This window comes from Dromiciops gliroides, chromosome 1 (assembly GCF_019393635.1).
Source record: "Dromiciops gliroides isolate mDroGli1 chromosome 1, mDroGli1.pri, whole genome shotgun sequence".
NCBI classification, from domain to species: domain Eukaryota; kingdom Metazoa; phylum Chordata; class Mammalia; order Microbiotheria; family Microbiotheriidae; genus Dromiciops; species Dromiciops gliroides.
The window spans coordinates 364,933,175-364,951,805 of record NC_057861.1 but is presented as its reverse complement, the minus strand read 5'-3'; the positions used below and the strand labels follow the sequence as shown (position 1 = coordinate 364,951,805).

General features: G+C 35.5%; 1 protein-coding gene across 4 annotated transcripts in view; it reads left to right on the top strand.

Moving 5' to 3' along the window:
* The window catches only part of CDH18 (cadherin 18), a 1,453,365-nt gene that overhangs the window by 1,293,356 nt on the left and 141,378 nt on the right, over positions 1-18,631 (top strand). For all 4 annotated transcript variants that reach the window (XM_043968707.1, XM_043968713.1, XM_043968700.1 and 1 more), the window contains one exon: positions 8,817-8,984. In XM_043968707.1, coding sequence (XP_043824642.1) covers positions 8,817-8,984 — 168 coding nt within the window. The remainder of the gene's footprint in view (positions 1-8,816; positions 8,985-18,631) is intronic.

Genomic DNA, 18,631 nt, shown 5'->3' with positions numbered 1-18,631 from the left:
CTGTGCTAAGCTCATTTGATTCTCATAAAAACATTGAGAAAGGCTATTATTATTCTCATTTTAGAGGTGGAGAAACTAAGACAAACAAATGTTAACTGGCTTTCCCAGAGTCATAGAGCAAGCACCTGACACCAGATTTAAACTTGTTTTCCTTACTCCAGACACAGTACCCTATCCACTGCACTGCCTGTAGTTTACTGTCTACAGAGGTATACTGTATCTTTACAAATAAGTAAATAAAGAATTCTTACAAAATAATTTGATGAAGCATCACAACTAGGAGATGTAAAATATACCTTTGAAGGAGGTGATATTTGAACTGAACTTTGAAGGGAACTTGGATTTTCAAGAAGCTTTTATAAAGAGATTTAAAATAATTTCTTTAAAGTTAGAGAGGGAATAAAGCCCAGGACTAGGTAATAGCCTACTCAGAGGCCACAGAGGGGACAGAGGGAATATCATGTATTGGTCTAGCCTAGAAGTTTGAAGTCTTAGGACTAGGGAATGCTTCAGTCCCTAGGCTAGAACTTAGTCATGTCATCATGTGGTAGGGTCATTGCTAAATTAGGCTAAACTCTCCTTAGGGGATTGGACTTCCCAATCTTATATCCATTAGCAATTTATGGGATCAATTGTAAGGGAAGTCTAAAGTAGAAGTAATACACTTTGAGAACATGAGTGGATTGTCACAGTGAGGATTGAGAGAAGTTTTTGAAAGAGTAAAGCATACAACGAGATGAAAGGATACTTGATTATGATCAGAAAACATATCTGAGTGTTCAAGATGATATACATGGGGGCAGCTAGGTGGCGCAGTGGATAAAGCACCGGCCTTGGAGTCAGGAGTACCTGAGTTCAAATCCGACCTCAGACACTTAACACTTACTAGCTGTGTGACCCTGGGCAAGTCGCTTAACCCCAATTGCCTCACTAAAAAAAAAAAAAAAAAAAAGATGATATATATGAAACATTTTTGAATGATTATATTTAAGATGTGACTACTATGGCTGAAACAAAGAGAGTTGAGATGAATATCAAGATAGTTGAGGAATTGGGATGAATTTGGAGTTTGGGGATCATAAGTGATCTCATCCAAAGTATGATGGTAAGTTTCAAGAGAAAAAAATGGGGGGGGGCAGATCCTCAATTCCTCGAATATAGAAGAATGTCCTGAAAACTGCTAGAAGACAAAAATAGGAGGGTGAGGAGGATGATATAGATGTCAGTGAACAACAAGGAGAAGAGCTTGTTGAGATATGATGGAGGAATGTAGAAATATTTTAAATGATTGGGGCTAATTTGGGGGCTAATCTGACTGGGGTACTAATCTGGGGACTTTTGACTGTTTGGCTATTTGACTGCTATTAAATGTGGGCTGTTTATAAAGTTCCACCACACTGTTCCACTCCCAAAATTGATAAACAAAATATTAAGAAGCCTCTTAACTAAATAATCAAAGCAGAGTTTATTTATGAGATACTATTTAAAATTAAGAATACAGGGAAATAAAATGTACAACCTGACTGCATTGTAGTACATCTCTTTCCACTGCGTCTCTTTCCCACCTGCTGTGCCTGGAACTTCTAATCTTGTCTGCCCAATCTCTCTGTCTTGTCGGCTGGCCTTTCCTCCTTGCTCTTAGTCCTCTAGCCTTCTCCTGCATCCTTCTAGCCCCTGTCTCTCGTCTGGTGCCTCCAACCTTTCTAATCTCATCAGCAGCCCCTGGAGTCTAACTCCCAGGTCTATATACATACATACATACATATATATATATATACATATATACATATATACATATATATATATATATTTCTTATCTCCACACAAATCTCTGGGCTTTTTGCACCCATACACCAAGCTAATCTGCCAGTCAGGGCTGTGGCTGGGGCTGGGGGGATGCTTGAGCATCCCGTGCATCAGCACAGGCTACACCAGAGCCCGGCCTGGACAAGTCCGGGATCTCTCAGATAGCTTTGCTCAGAGGGAGCTGGGGTCTTTTTTCCCCCAGGTGTCTGACCTGACATCTTGTACAGCCCACAAGGCTTTTTGGCTCAGCTGAAGGGGGGGGCACCAGCACCTCCCACACAGAAGAGACCCTGAGGGCCTAAGGCTTTCTAATCTCAGCCTAAAGGTAGGGTCCCCAAATCAAAATAAATTTCCACAGGAAGATCTGTATGTTCCAAAGATGTTATTATGTTTTATGAGCTCATTGTGCCAGTTGATATAAAAAACAAGGCAGCCAAAACTGCAAAGGTGGCAAGTGATTAGGTAGTTTCTACAACAATCTATTTCAATGAGAACCAGAAGATGGGGAGAGTATGTGAGAAGTGTAGAAGAAAAGAAAATGTATTAAAGATGGAGTGGTAATTCCAAAGGATAGTTCTACAAGAGGCAGAATGGGATAGGGACTGGGGAGAGAAAATAGATGTACAGAATTCCTTTTTTGTTTGGGAATAATGTCCTATTTTTAACAATTCTGAACCCCAGTAATTATGGAAGCATGAGGTGGAAGTTTGTAAGCATTTGGTTAAAGGAACTGCCATTTGTTCTGAGTGTACCATTGATTGGAAGCTATGAAGGGGAAAAAGGTCAAAGACAATGACTGAAAATAAGGTTCACTGGCAAAAGAAGTCTTGAGTCTCAGGCATCATGGGGCATGAGCAGGGGAAGTCATTTTACTCTTATAACCAAGTTATTGTCATTTTTCATTTTTGTTTGCATAGAACCTAACAGTACACAAACACAACCAATTTTTCTTTTTTTAATTTTATTTTGGCTTTGTTGCTGCTGTTTTCCTGTTTTTTAAGTTACACTGTAAGAAGCAGTTACTGCTTCAAAATAATACATTTTCTTTGGAAAAATATATTTTCCTTGATTTTCTTCTCCACATAGGGATATAGAAACATGGAACAGAAAATATAAGAAAAATGACAAATATCTTTATATATCTATTGTCTGTCTATCTTTCAATTGTCTATCTATCTATCTAATCTGACATTGTTCACCAAAAATTTAGAATCAGGAAACATTTACAATAACTGACCATTTACTAATACTCTTGCCATTAGATAAAATATTATTTTAGATTTTAAGGACTTCTCAAGTTATGATGCTAATGAACTTTTGGTTTTCCACTAGAAATTAATAAGCTTTTCTTGACACACACACAAAAAAACAAAGAAAGATGATATAAAAACATACCATAAACTTTCTCCTTCATGAGAATTCTAAGTCATCTTGTTCTACCTTCTTCGAACATTGTGTTCAACTGCTGATGAATATTTTAAATTAGAACATCTTAGAAAATCACTTTAATGCTTTTTGAAGATTTATGGACACTGCAGAATATTACTGATAAAATGAGTTTTTCCTCTAACTACTCACCCTGTCAATTGGGATAACTAATTAGAATAGTTACAGAAATAGTGAAACATTCATTTTTCATAGTTTGTCATCGTCTTTTTTTTGTAATTCCTAAGAAGTAGGAACAGACATGGGGGGAGGAGGCTGGTGTGGGAGTAAAACAATGATAGGAGGAAAGCTGTTGAAATAATTGGGCTCCTTTTCCTCCAGGATCTATCTGAAAGCATCCCTAGTCTATGAGAGTAAAATTGTGTCACCTTTGGAAATTGCATTTCACAATGCAACTGCAATATTGAAAAATGATTGATACATATTGTAATGTGTTAATAACCAAATGAAATCAACTACAAGAATAATTTCTATTACTCCTCTGAAATCAAGCAATAAGATTACCAAAGAATAGTTTATTCATTGGCAATTTATATGTGTTACTAGTACATTAGGTTCTCAAAGAATTGCATTATCTTTTTAAAGCCACTAGACCCCTCCTGTTAGTATAAGTCTTCTTAGTCTAAAATAGTCTGTTTAGGGCCACTTAACATATATATTTGAGGTTGTGTCCAGGTGTGGAGCAGTGAATCTTGGGACCAGGTTGCTATGGTAATGTTGCTGTAGCATTCCCCATAGTCTGTGTGCCCCCAGGGAAAGTCATAGCTAACCACATGCAACTGGGTCATTATCCAGGGTGGATGGGCAGAAATGGACCTTAGACAATTATTGATGAAAAGTATGTGTTTGTGTGTGTGTGTGTGTGTGTGTGTGTGTGTGTGTGTGTTGTGTGAGAGAGAAGAGAGAATAGAGAATGTATGAAAATATGTTTTTAGCTGAGAACACAGTGACCTCTTGATATCTTCAAATTTCACGTAAGAGGAGCTATCTTGTTAAAAAAAAATGGAGGTAACTACAGTGAAATTTTTGAAGTTGGCACTAAAAACTAGTGGAAATTTGTATACTGTAAAGTTTGTACATATTTTGTTTTCCTTAAGTGATAAATTTTATTCAGATTTCAGATTGATTTTGTCTTTTAACTTGCTGACATAAATTTATTGATTTAACCTTAGATGTTTATATTCTGCGAAGCATTCTTTCAGTATGATGCATTTTATTTTTGTATGTGAATGTTTTATGCACAATTGACAATAGTGTTATAATATCTGGAAAGCAAGTCCCATTTACAGTGTCTTAAATTTAGAAATGTCACTTCTGTTTCCTTCAAATTCTAATAAGGATCCTATTTTATGGGGGATCCTTGTTCATTCTCTTCTCTTTCAATTAATTTTCTATTTAAGTCATTATCATATGTGATAAAACATTGTTCTTTTTAGTACACTTCCTTGAGGCTTTTACATATGCATGAATTAAATTAATCATTCGTTATCATATTATTACAAGGTCTTTTGATAAGCCTGATTTTAATTTCTATTTAGATTCAGGAAAGCTGTTGAACTTTTACAATAATTCCACTGTTATATATATGCAGTGCTCCATAACTGAGGACTCTAGTTCCTCTGGTGCCTAAAGCTATGTCTCCATAATAGCCAAACACCCAGGCCATTTAATGAAATTAACATTAATTATTTAGTGACATAGAGACAAAATGGTACATTGGATTTTTTCTACTTCCAAGTGGCTGTTTTGGTAATTGGAAGAAAGGTCCTAAGTATCTCTCTGGCATCTACCAAATGCTACTCTCAGCTGTGGATTTGCTGAATTCACTGATTATATCAAATTGGCTCCTTGATTTTATGTATATTTGTCAATGAACCAAGTAGTTATTTGATTGAATTGAGTTTTTCTCTATGGCACACTGCCTTAGATGTTTGGAGTAAATAACAAATGGACTACCCTTCCAGTTGATAATGAATCAAAAATTAAAATGCTTTTGGAATAAATTTATGTTTTATAAATAAACCATCCTAAAAACTGAAAATGTGTGACTTAGCTGTCTTTCCAACAGACAATTGTGCTGAGCCTAAAAGAGAAGACTCAGGTGCTTGAGCTTAAAGTCACTATTTACATAGCCATCAATTGTCTTTAATGAGAGATCTTTAAAGGGCATACCATGCCAGGTAAAAGCTTTAGCCCATCAGGATCATTTCAGATTTCAGATTTTAAGAATTCTTTCTTTTCAATGCAGTTATCTCATATGTTCTAATGATCACCGAATTCACACACACACACACACACACACACACACACACACTTTTTTGTTGAATCATTTTAATCATGTCTGATACTTCATGACCTTATCTGGGGTTTTCTTTGCAAAGCTACTGGTGTGGTTTACCATTTCCTTCTCCAGGTCATTTTACAGATGAGGAACTGAGTCAAAAAAAGGTTAAGTGACTTGCTCAGAGTCACTCAGGTAGTAAATGTCTAAGGACAGACAGATTGAACTCAAGAAGATAACTCTTCCTGACTTCAGGCCCAGCATTTTCTTCACTATCCCACCTCTCCCTCTCCCTCTCCCTCTCTCCCTCCCTCCATCCCTTCCTCTACATATATAGGGATAAATATAGGTTTGTGAAGTCTAGGTATAGGTATATGTGGAGTAGGTTACTTCTTTTATATCCAGTTAAATATTTGCATATTTTGCAATAATAGTTTAAATTAAACTAAAATATTTACAAAATGTTACAGTAAGCTGTTAAAGATAAGATAGTTTGGAATGGATTGCAGAGACTAGCAACTTAATTTTGAAATTCAGGCTTAAAATAGATGGGTCCATTCTCCAGTGGATTAGTGGTCAAAGAATATGAACAAATATTCCTCAAAAAAAAGAATAGCTATAAACTATAACATGAAATATTGCTCTAAGTTACTAATAAAAAGAAATCAAAATAAAAACAACTTTAAGGTTTCATCTCATACCCAGAAAATAGGCATGTCAGAAAAAAAAATTAACTAGTAAATGTTCAGATACTAATACTCTCACTGATTGGTATAACAGTGAACTAAGTGGTCCTCCAGCTGAAGAATACAATCTAGGATACACAAATAATGGCACATGAATATAATGGGATATTATCTGTAAAAAAAAATGGAAAGTACAGAAAAGTTAAAAAAAAATGAAGTGTACACAAAAGCTCAGGAAAATTTATTAGTATCAAGAAAAGAATTTAGACAATGTATAAAATAATATAAATGGAAAGAACAAAAATAATTGAAATTTGAAGTTCATAACTGTACTGAACAAACTTTACTCTGAGGAAGAAAGGACACAGTATGTTTCCCTCACTCCTCTCTTTGCAGAGAAGGGAATGTGGACATGAAATTTTGCATATGCTGTCACTTTCAGGTGATGTTTTGTTTAAATTACTTTTAACTACTGTGTTTTCCTCTTTTACACTTTTCACTTTCTCCCCTCTTTTTTTTTTCTTTTTACTTTATGGGGTGGCACTGTACCTCTATACCTAGGAGACTGGGAAAGGATATATTTGGAAGTTAAGGTGACCTAAAAACAAAAGATTATTAAAAATTTTAAAGCACAGATGGAAAAGAATGGAGAAATTATTACATCATGTATGTATTTGGCGATTTATGTATGCCACTAATAATCAAAATGAAAATGTACTAAATACTCAGTACAATACTTATTTAGTGCTATTCAAAGATAAATATAAAATAAGGCAAACAAAAGCTATTGCCTATTTGTTGTGTTCTACAAAATCAACACGATGTTCCTGCCGTTAAGGAGGTTACATTTATCGGGTGAATGGCCTATATACCCAGAGATAACAGACCAAGAAAATATGATGACATTTTAGAGTTAAACTGCCCTGTGTTACAATTTCCCCATTTTGGTTAACAGCATCATCCTTCTCCCAGATGTTTTGGAAATATCAGAATCATCTTTGAGACTTACTTCTACTTTTCCTTTCTTTTCTTTTCTTTTCTTTTTTTTTAGTGAGGCAATTGGGATTAAGTGACTTGCCCAGGGTCACACAGCTAGTAAGTGTTAAGTGTCTGAGGCTGGATTTGAACTCAGGTCCTCCTGACTCCAGGGCCGATGCTCTATCCACTGCACCACCTAGCTGCCCCTAAACCTTTCTGATCTTATAGCCACCACTTGAATTTAGGTCCTCATTAATTCTTATTTGGTATATATATTTGCCTTACTGAGAGCAACCTCCAAAATCCTTCAAAATTCTTCAGCTGTAGCTGTACCCTCATTAGGCAGCTGGGTGATGCAGTAAATAGAATGCTGGGCCTAAAATCAGGAAGATTCATTTTCCTGAATTCAAAGGTGTCCTCAAACAATTCCTAACTGTGTGACCCTGGGTAAGTCATTTAACCCTCTTTGTCTCAGTTTCCCCATCTACAAAAATAAGCTGGAGAAGGAAATGGCAAACGACTCTGGTGTGTTTGCCAAGAAAATCCAAAATTGGGTCACAAAGAGTCAGACACAACTAATTGACAAAACAACAACACTTATTTACTTTCATCTGAATTACTGAAAGAACTTTTTAACTGATTTTATGTCATTCAGCCTCTTCCTTCTCTGACCACCATGACAGAGGAAGGAAGGAATAAAAGTAAGAAGGAAAAAGAGAAGTGTGTGTGTGTGTGTGTGTGTGTGTGTGTGTGTGCATGCGTGTGAGAGAGAGAGAGAGAGAATATGTCTACATCTATAGATACATAGATATAGACATTCTATCTATCTATTGATCGATCCAGACAGGGAAATCAGTAGAATGATGACTGGAATAAGGACATGTTATTTTTAGGAAGGATAGTATTGATTTGACTATTGACATCAGAAACTGATTTGGAAAATGAGATGGGGAGGCTAACACATGGCAGCATTACATGGAAATGGTTAGAAAGTTGTATAGTGGGCCCATGTCCAGGCAACAATCTGAACCATTAGCCACAAGGCAAGAAGCTTGAGTGTGAATCTATGATGAATAATAGGACACCCATATATTTGTTTTTGTTATTGTTATAATATGAAATTTTCTGTTCTCTATGAGCAGATTTGTGAAAGAACAAACATTTGGGACAAATCTTCGTTTGCCACTGGTGAATTCCCCTCTAACAATTGATTTGAAGAAAATTGTGTGATGGAATAATTTGTTTTTGTTTTTGTTTTTGTTTTTATTTTTTTTTGGTTGGGCAGTGAGGGTTAAGTGACTTGCCCAAGCTCATACAGCTAGTAAGTGTTAATTGTCTGAGGTCAGATTTGAACTCAGGTCCTCCTGACTCCAGGACTGGTACTCTATCCATTGCGCCACCTAGCTGCCCCATGTGATAGAATATTTTCAAGGACATTTCTAGATCTTTCTATAAGAGACTTCTTGGGACAGTTACCTATTGGTAACTTCTGAGTAAACTGCATCAAAGATATTTTTTTAGAGGACACACATGTAAATGTTCAATTAATGCTGATCTCTCTCTCTCTCTCTCTCTCTCTCTCTCTCTCTCTCTCTCTCTCATATATATATATTTTACAGGAGTTATAAGGACAGCCCTGCATAACATGGACAGGGAAGCCAGAGAGCACTACTCTGTGGTCATTCAAGCCAAAGATATGGCTGGACAAGTTGGAGGCCTTTCAGGATCCACCACCGTAAATATTACGCTCTCAGATGTCAATGACAACCCACCTAGATTTCCACAGAGTATGTAAAAGTTTCACAATTTTTTATTAAGGATTAATGTTATTGTATTTCTTTTTAGTGTGTTTCAAGGGAGAATTTATTTGAATAATGCAAAAAAAGATTACCAAATCATCACATGAGGTTTTTTCAGTAAATGGGATCATTTGATTGTGAAGGATGGTCTTTCTGTGGCTCATAAGATTAACAGGAGGCTTTAAAGTTTAAACCAAAAGAAAACAATAACAACAACCTTCCCTCCACTTACTCATGAATAATTATATCTTTATTTGAGAAAGCAAAATGCAATTATATCTATATTTAAGAAGGCAAAATGCATTTGACTTTAGAACATCAGAATAAATGAGCTAGTGGTACAGTGTACTCAAGACAAAGAACTTTCTGTTATAGATGGATATTCTTTAACATAGTCATACAGATATCATAGAGTATGTGTGATATCCCATACAAAGACATATAGTAGGAAGAAAAAGAAAGGGATGAGTTTGGGGAAAGAATAAATGATGGGGCAGCTAGGTGGCACAGTGGATAGAGCACCGGCCCTGGAGTCAGGAGTACCTGAGTTCAAATCCGGCCTCAGACACTTAACACTTACTAGCTGTGTGACCCTGGGCAAGTCACTTAACCCCAATTGCCTCACTAAAAAAAAAAAAAAAATTAAAAAAAAAAGAATAAATGAATGGAAGTGCTTATCTAAGATAAGTAGACATATAATTAACATTAAATTTGATTTTGATTTGTTCCTGTGTATGAAGCAATTTTTTTAAGTTTGTTTGAGGCCTGGGGCATATAGTACAATACTAGAGTCTTCTCTGCCCTCAAGTATTTATACAGTTTGGAAATATTTTCACTGATCAGAACAGAATATCCCTTTGAGTAAATTAGGAGTTGGAATAAAGGGAGTGGGTTTTGCATGGCATGATAAGAGCTTGAACCTGTTACGAGTCACAACTAATAACCCCCTAAGCATGAAAATTAAGAAAAGTTAAAAGTTCTTCCATGTAATGATTATCCTATATAGAAACAGAGAAAAGTAACAACTGCAAATAGGAAAATACCTTACTGGTACTCTGGCAGGATCTTCCTTGTGGTACTGCATGTCATTTTTGCTTATACTGGTATATATCTGGGACTATTCACAGCTATTTTAGAGCCTCAGATGTTGAAATGGTCTAGTTGTTGTACAGTCATTTCAGTTGTGTCATGCCTTGTGACCCCCAATGGGTTTTTCTTGGCAAATATAATGAAGGGTTTTTGTTTGTTTGTTTTTGTCTGTTTGTTTTTTGCCATTTCCTTCTCCAGCTCATTTTACAGATATGGAAACTGATACAAACAGGGTTAAGTGTCTTGCCCAGGGTCACATAGCCTATAAGTGTCTGAGGCCATATTTGACTTCAGAAAGATTAGTCTTGGGGGCAGCTATGTGGCAAAGTGGATAAAGCACTGGCCCTGGATTCAGGAGTACCTGAGTTCAAATCCAGACTCAGACACTTGACACTTACTAGCTGTGTGACCCCGGGCAAGTCACTTAACCCCCATTTCCCCGAGAAAAAAAAAAAAAAAAAGATTAGTCTTCCTGACTCCATGCCTAGCACTCTATCCACTGTACTACCTAGATGCCCCTATGCATAGGAATTATTTGTCAGTATATTTGGTGCTTCAACTTCATTTCTGCCTATTTTTACATGGGTTTTATGTTTGTTCACGTGTCTGTGTGAATGAGTGAGGGTGAGGGTGGAAGTTGTAGGAAGTTAGGGAAGGTGAATGAATAGCTGTTAAGAGATAATATTAGAAACTGTGTTTTAATCAGTCACTTTGGGCTTTTGTTCTATGGGTTGTTATGTACAGGGAATATAAATATATACCATTAAAATACTTAATAGGCATTTTTAGAGAAAACTATAATTATCATGAGAAGAATAAGGAAATGTATTCCTAACTTAGGTAGTTGGAACAATAAAAGTTTTATTGTTGGAATCTTTCAAAGAATTGTGAGAAAATACTAATTCCACCTGACATGGAGACACAATCCAAGTATACCCTTAAGTGAGTTCATTATATTCAATAAGATCTGTTTTTCCTCTAATAGTCAGAAAATAACATTCTGGATTTAATGATTGACAGGTGTGAACTCCTTCAGAAACACTGAGGCAGTGTGCTGAGAAGTTGGAAGTGAAGGGAGCTGTCTTCCAAGCTATAAATTCTGATTTGTTTAAAAAATGTTTCACACTCAAATTGCACTATACACTCTGTTGACTTCAGGATGATTCAGTGTCAGCATGAGAGAAATAGCTTATAGTAAGGTATTCTCTTATCTATTCTAAAACATCATAACTTAGAACATTGCTGTATATGCAGGGGGAGTTATAGTAAACATATTTAGATGTGTATTAATGTATTCCATTTTGTGGAAATCATAAATGTGTGTCTAAAACAAATTATACAAAGATCGTAGTTATTTATCATTTAACAAACAGATATAATATATTAATTTTCTCATATGTAGGCATTATACACCTAGATATGAAAGAAGGGAGGGAAGGGATGTGGTTGGCAAGGGATGGGGAAGACAGAAAGGGAGAAAAAGACACAGAAAGAGATGGGAGAGAGAGAGAGAAGGAGAAAGAGGAAGAGAGAGAATGAGAGACAGAGAGATTATTGAATCAGTTTGTTGAATGGATGACATAATGGATAGTATACATAGATTTATATATTCCATGGCGTGTGCGAACTCAAGTTCCCCTTCTAAATCATGTTCTCCAACCAGCTTAACATGTTTCCCACAGTGTATACAACTATCTGCTGAGCTATTATGTTTTAGAAAAGATTAAAAATACCCTACTGTAAGCTACTTCTTTCATGCTGTCTTTCAGTCATTGAAAGCAGTGCATTTAGTACACAGACATTGGTGTCTGTATAACTCAGTAATCTAACAAGCACATCTTTTATGATTTCTATTTGATGATTTATAATTTTACATGAATTCATATATAGTTCTAAGACATAAGTTTACTATATATGCCTTCATACAAATAATTCATTTACATCCATCAAACATTCATTAAATGCCTATTCCGTGCTAGATTTTAGAGACATAGAGATACATAGGGACAATCTTTATTTCCAAAGATTTTATCATTTAAACATAATATGTGTTTGTGATTTTAATTGTACACTCACAGTTTAAATAGCTAGAAAAGAGGTAGTAATTGTAATAGTTGTACTTATTGTTTGTAAGGGGAGGGCAGTTTGGATTTGAGATTTTATTGGTATAAAAAACTGGTGAGCGAACTGTTTTAACCAGTGGAGAGCTGTACCTGAGCTTTAGAGAATTGCTTGGGGGCTCTTAGGTGATTTGACAAGGATCAGTCAGCCAATTTGTGTTAGACAAGACTTGAGCCCAGGTTTTCTTGACCTTGAAGCTTTCTATCCACTATTCTACCCACAATTCCAAGCTGCCTCTCTGGAAGCCAGATATCTCTCTCTCTCTCTCTCTCTCTCTCTCTCTCTCTCTCTCTCTCGCTCTCGCTCTCGCTCTCGCTCTCGCTCTCTCTCTCACTCTCGCTCTCTCTCTCTCTCTCTCTTTCTCTCTCTCGCTCTTTTCCATCATTCTGTTTCTTTCTTTCCCTCTCTCATCTATCTACCATCTATCTAGATAGATACAAATATAGATATATTGATTGAACTACATGTATATAAATATATATATAGTTATAAGAAAACAAGAAAAATATAAAAGCATATATTTAAGTATCTATGAAATAATTTATTTTAAACTGCATTGGGAATGAAGGAAGATGCCAGGTATGGTGGTACATGATAATAATCTGTGCTCTTAAGAAGGAACAGGCTAATATATTCCTTGAGCTCAGGAGATTTTAGCTGCAAAGGGGCTAAGCCAACTGTGTGTGCACACAAAATGTTGCATTAATATAGTGATTCCTATGGATGTAGTGGTACCCACAAGGTTTCCTAAAGAGGGTTCAATAGGCCCAAGTCAAAAATGAGCAAGAAAAAGCTTCCATGCCAATAAGTAGTGGGCCTGGACTTGGGAATGGTCACTTCATTTTCACCCTTAGCTGTACAGGGAGACATAGTCTCAAAAAATTAAAAGAAAAAACAAAAACCCACATAAAATAAAAAGAACAAAGAAAGGTAAGAAAATCCATATATTTTTAAAATAATTAATACCACAATACTTGGTAGAAGAGAAAACAACTAATGATTTCAGTTAATTAGTGAAAAGAATAAGGGGGGGTATGAAGGAGATGAAAGACATTTTATAATGAGGTAAAGGGAAGGAGAATATTCATCTTCCAAGATGATCCATTCATACTTGTTTAAAATGTTGATTTTAACTTCAAATTATAAATAAACAATGTGTTAGTAGGTGGTTTCTGGTGTATAAAAGTTACACACTCACAAATCCACCCTGACACAAACCTTCATCACATTTTACCTGGATGAGTGTAATAACTTTCTGTTTGGTCTCTCCAACTTGTTTAGCCTAAATCCAGTCTATCCTTTACTTAGCTGCCCACTAAAGTATAGGTCTGACCATGCCAACCCTCCAACTTCAGTGGTTCCCTGTTACTCCCAGGATCAAATATAAAATTTTCTCATTGGCATTTAAATTCCTTCACAACATGGCCTCTTTCTACATTTTCAGTTTTCTTATATTTTACTCTCTTCCACATACGCTACAACCAAGTGCTTGCTATTTTTTTTTTTTTAGATGAGGCAATTGGAGTCAAGTGACTTGCTGACTCGCCCAGGGTCACACAGCGAATAAGTGTCAAGTGTCTGAGACCGGATCTGAATTCAGGTCCTCCTGAATCCAGGCCCGGTGCTATATCCACTGTGCCACCTAGCTGCCCCTAGTACTTTGCTATTTTCTACACCTACTGATTCCATACCTTTTTACTGGCTGCCTGCATACCTGAAATGCTCTCTCCTCAACTCTGCCTCCTTGCTTCCCTGACCCTCTTTCAAAACTTGGCTCAATTTCTATATCTTGCAGGAGGCTTTTTTCCCACCTGGTCTCTTAATGCATTACCCATTAGTGCCTTCTCTCTGAAATTGGCTTCCATTTATATTGTATATAGCTCTTATGTATGCAGTTATTTGCATGTTATCTCCACCGTTATAATGTAAAATTCTTGGAGTGAAGGAGCATGTTTTTGTTTAAAAAAAAAAAACAACCTCTAATATTTAGCAAAGTACCTGTCATACAGTAAGAACTTAAGAAATACTTGTTGGCTAAGTGACTGTCAGATGTCATTCCTTGGTTCTGTTAACATCCATTTCTCTAGCAGTCCTTTCTGCTCTTTAACCTACTATTGTCTGGGAGAATCAGACAACCAAGTTGTTAAATTTACTTGTAAACTAAGAGAAACTAAGTGCTAGATAAAAGCCTTGAAGTTTCTCCCATAATTAAAATACATGAGTGAACTTTGTGATTTCTCTTTTGGCTATTTGGGAGTTATGTTTATTTATTTTGTGGTTTCCTCCTGCATTCAAAATAGTTAAGATTGTCTTTAGATAAGTGAATATTTATTGTGTATAGAATGACATCCTCCATATTCACTAAATAAATATTAGTGAAATTAAATATATAGGCTTGTGCCTATTTGTATATGTCTTCATTAAGCATCCTAACATTTCTTTAAATGTTTTATCAAGAACGGATGAGTGGGGGGCAGCTCGGGGGCACAGTGGATAGAGCACCGGCCCTGGATTCAGAAGTATCTGAGTTCAAATCCGGCCTCAGACCCTTGACACTTATTATCTGTGTGACCCTGGGCAAGTCACTTAACACCAATTGCCTCACCAATAAAAAAAAAAAATGGATGAGTGGGGGGCAGCTCGGTGGCGCAATGGATAAAGCACCAGCCCTAGATTCAGGAAGACCTGAGTTCAAATCCATCCTCAGACACTTGACACTTATTATCTGTGTGACCCTGGGCAAGTCACTTAACCCTCATTGCCCCACAAAAACAAAAACAAAACAAAACTAGAAAAGAATGGATGAGTACAGTATCTTGAGTATTGCTTGAAAAATAAGACTACCTAATGAGAAGTAAATTAGGAAATACAAAAAGACAGCCCAGGAAAACCCCAAGACTGTGGCACCACTCAGAACTAGGAAATCAGCCAAAGACCCATAGACTCATTTATGTCTAACATTGAGGAATTGCAAAAGGTCTCTAATAGTGAGAAAAACCAACCAACCAACCAAAAACAAAAACAAAACACTCACCAAAAAAGACCCCCCCAAAACACCAAACAACCTAAAGTCTAGGCATTGTTCCCATAAAGCTATATAAGCAAATTAACTACAAGAATTAAATGATTCCTGCTGCTATGGGAATGTTTTTTTAATGCTGCTAAAAGGAAACAAGTGAAATTATGAAGACAATGATGATGTAAATTTCGTTGAGGTCAAGATAAATAATGTTGGTGGTGTAGTTTTAATCTTCAAATCATTAATTAAATTTTAGAAAGTCTGCCCAGGAGATCATTTAGCTTACTTGTTCTATATTCTGCTTTTAGGCAGAAAAATTCTGATTGAAAGAATAGATTCACAAAACTAAGTCTATGTATATTCCTTCACCATTAGCGCAATAACTTAAGTGATCAACAATTACATCATAATTATAATCTATGACAGTAATTATCGTGACTGATGTTAAAAATAGGCTAAATCGTACCTGATAAATGAGCCATGGAAGAGAATGACACATTTCAGAATGAATTGTTTTTATTTCAAACCTAACTTTTATTGATGATATATTTTATTTTTATATTACTCTAATTTCCAAATATTTCCCCATTCGCAACTTAGAGAGAGGAAAAAAGATTTTTAAAAGGAGGAAAAAAATGGTTTGGCAAAACCAACTAGTACATAGAATCTCATTGATAGTATATACAATATTTTTTGAAAGATTTCTATGAAGAAAAAATAAGCATTAGGGATAATGTCCCAGGGAGTCGAAAGCAAGCAGTGCTGCTGATGGAGAAAACAGAGATTTACCCTGAAGATAACTGCAGCAAACTGTTATTTATTAAATTTACATAATTTTTGTATTTTGGGAGTGATAGTTATCTCCAAAGGCACCAATAGTATTAGGCCAGGGACTTCCACTCTGATAATTTGAGCTCCTTCTAAGTTATTAATTTTTTTCCAAGTTCTTCTAAGCTAATTCCTCAGAACTCAACAATTTTCCTTCAAACTAGCAGGAAATTTTTGGATTTAGGGACAAGGAAGGTTTTTATTTGGTTTTTTTGTTTTGTTTTGTTTTGTTTCTGCAGTAAAAGACAATGCTAAAGAATGAGATTTACTCAGCTCCAGATAGGACCAGAGGAATTTGTCATTAGCAGGGCAAATTCTCTAACTGCTTCAGGAATGTCTATTGAATGTGAGAGTTCCTCAAGGTAGAGGAGTTATCTATAATGTAAATTTGACACCATTGTATTTTGGTAGTTTAAAAGAAATGTTTTGTTTTGGTTTTGTCTTTTGGATTTTACTATAAGAGAAATACAAATGAAAACAACCCTGAAGTTTCGTTTCACACCTGGAAAATGGGCAAAAGTTACCAGAAATGTCAATAGTCAATGTTGGAGAGGTTGTGGACTACTAGTACGTTGTTGGTGGGACTTAAATGAAGAGATTGGTGATGATAAGCCAGCCTGTTCCTTCATGGATGTGGTATATCCACAGAAATTACAGTTTACAAGTTTTTCCTGATGTTGTCAATGTATTAAACACCTATGCTGATTTTTTTCCCCTTTCACTTTTATTTTTCTTCTCTTCAAAAACTACTAGTATATGAGATGGCTCTCGAGCAAGGGGAGTAGGAAAGATTCAGGGGATGACTATGATTATATAAAAAAGAACAGAAGGTTATCAAAGAAAATAAATAACTTAAAAGTCATTTTAATTAATAATACAGATAGTATAAATTAAATAAAACTTATTTTAATAAAAAACTTTTTAACTGTTTTTAAAAAAAATCATTAGAAGTAAAATGACAGGGTTAAGATTTCCAGAATACTTTATTCCTTAATTATTTTAAATAACTGAGATACCATATTACATAGTGTTACAATTTTGTGCAAAACTGCCCTTTCAGTTACTCAGTTTCATAACCATCAAGTGATCCTCGAATCTTCCCTCTCCCTCATCTGCTGAATGCAGTAAGCTAAATAATGTCTATTCTATGTTTATTTCAATTATTTCTCTGTCTCACTTTCTATTCATTGAGCTACCACCTTAATTCATGTCTTTCTCACCTCTCTCATAATAGCCTCCCAACTGGTCTTCCTATCTTCAGTCTCCTATCTTCAGTCTCCTCTTTTTAATCCATCCCTATATATAAATGCCAATTCAATATTTCTATATTACAAATCTGACCATAACACTCTCCTATAGAGTGGCTTTAAGACCAAATACAAATTTCTTTGGAATTTAAATCTGGTCTTAATCTGTTTTTAGACTAAGTTCATATAATATTCCCCTAACAAAATGTTCCAACCAAACTGGTCCACTTACTACTGTTTCTCAGATGTGACATTCTATTTCCAACCACTCTGCCTTCACATACATGGTCACTTAGAAAGAGATCCCTTTTTTACTTCTATTTCATGAAATTCATAGATCCTTTCAAAGCTCAGTTCACACACCATGCCCTTCATGTTACCTTATCTTCAATCCCATCCCTGTTCATTCTGAGAGTTATGGTATTCCACACAATTGAGCAGAAGTTCTGGAGAAGTGTGAATTACTTTCTGCCTTTTAAAATTAATTTATATTTACCTTGAGCATTTTTATTTACTTAGTGGTATATGTGATTTCACCCCCTCCTGCCCCAAATATAAATTCCTTGAGGGCATTGACTTTCATTTGTATCTTTTTGTACCCAAAGCATAATACTGCCTGGAATATGGTAAGTACTTCTTCAAGAGTTATTGAATGAACAAGTGAAAGAAAGAAAAGAAGACTATTTTGGGTTGAAACACTGAGCAAGGTTTTTATTTTTTATTTTAAAAGAAAAATGTCAATTGAGAGATTATACTCTTTACCAGTTTTCTGAAAGACATGGCACACATGTAGAAGGAAGATAGAGATCGATTAACAACAAATATAATTTCTAAGGCCAGTGGAATATCCTAGTCAGACCAGAAAGAAAGAGTAGGATAATAAAGCTTTTTTCACCAAGAAATAGAGAACAATACTCTATGAAAATAGAGATAAAAGAGGGAAGCCCTCTGTACTTCCTCTTCTAGGATAACTGAGAGAATAGGAAATCCCAAAAGACATGATTCTTCCTAGTTTCTAGGATGACAGAATCCTAGAAGTGGAGGTCATTTAATCTCTCCCCAGTCCACCACCACCACTGACTGAAAACAGTTATATTCCACAGGAATTTTGGAGGGTTGGGTTAAAAAAAAAGTGTGTGTGTGTTTAAAGAGCTAAAATTATTTTTAAAACTAAATGAATAATAATAGAAAAAGTAAAGAAAATAAGTTATAGAAAACAAAAAAAAAAGTTTTGGGATGAGAATTGAGTTGGAACAAGAAATACAAGATTTTATCCTCAGGAATAAAAAAAAATAAAGAAAAATCTCTCTGAAATTTAGATATGATTAAGT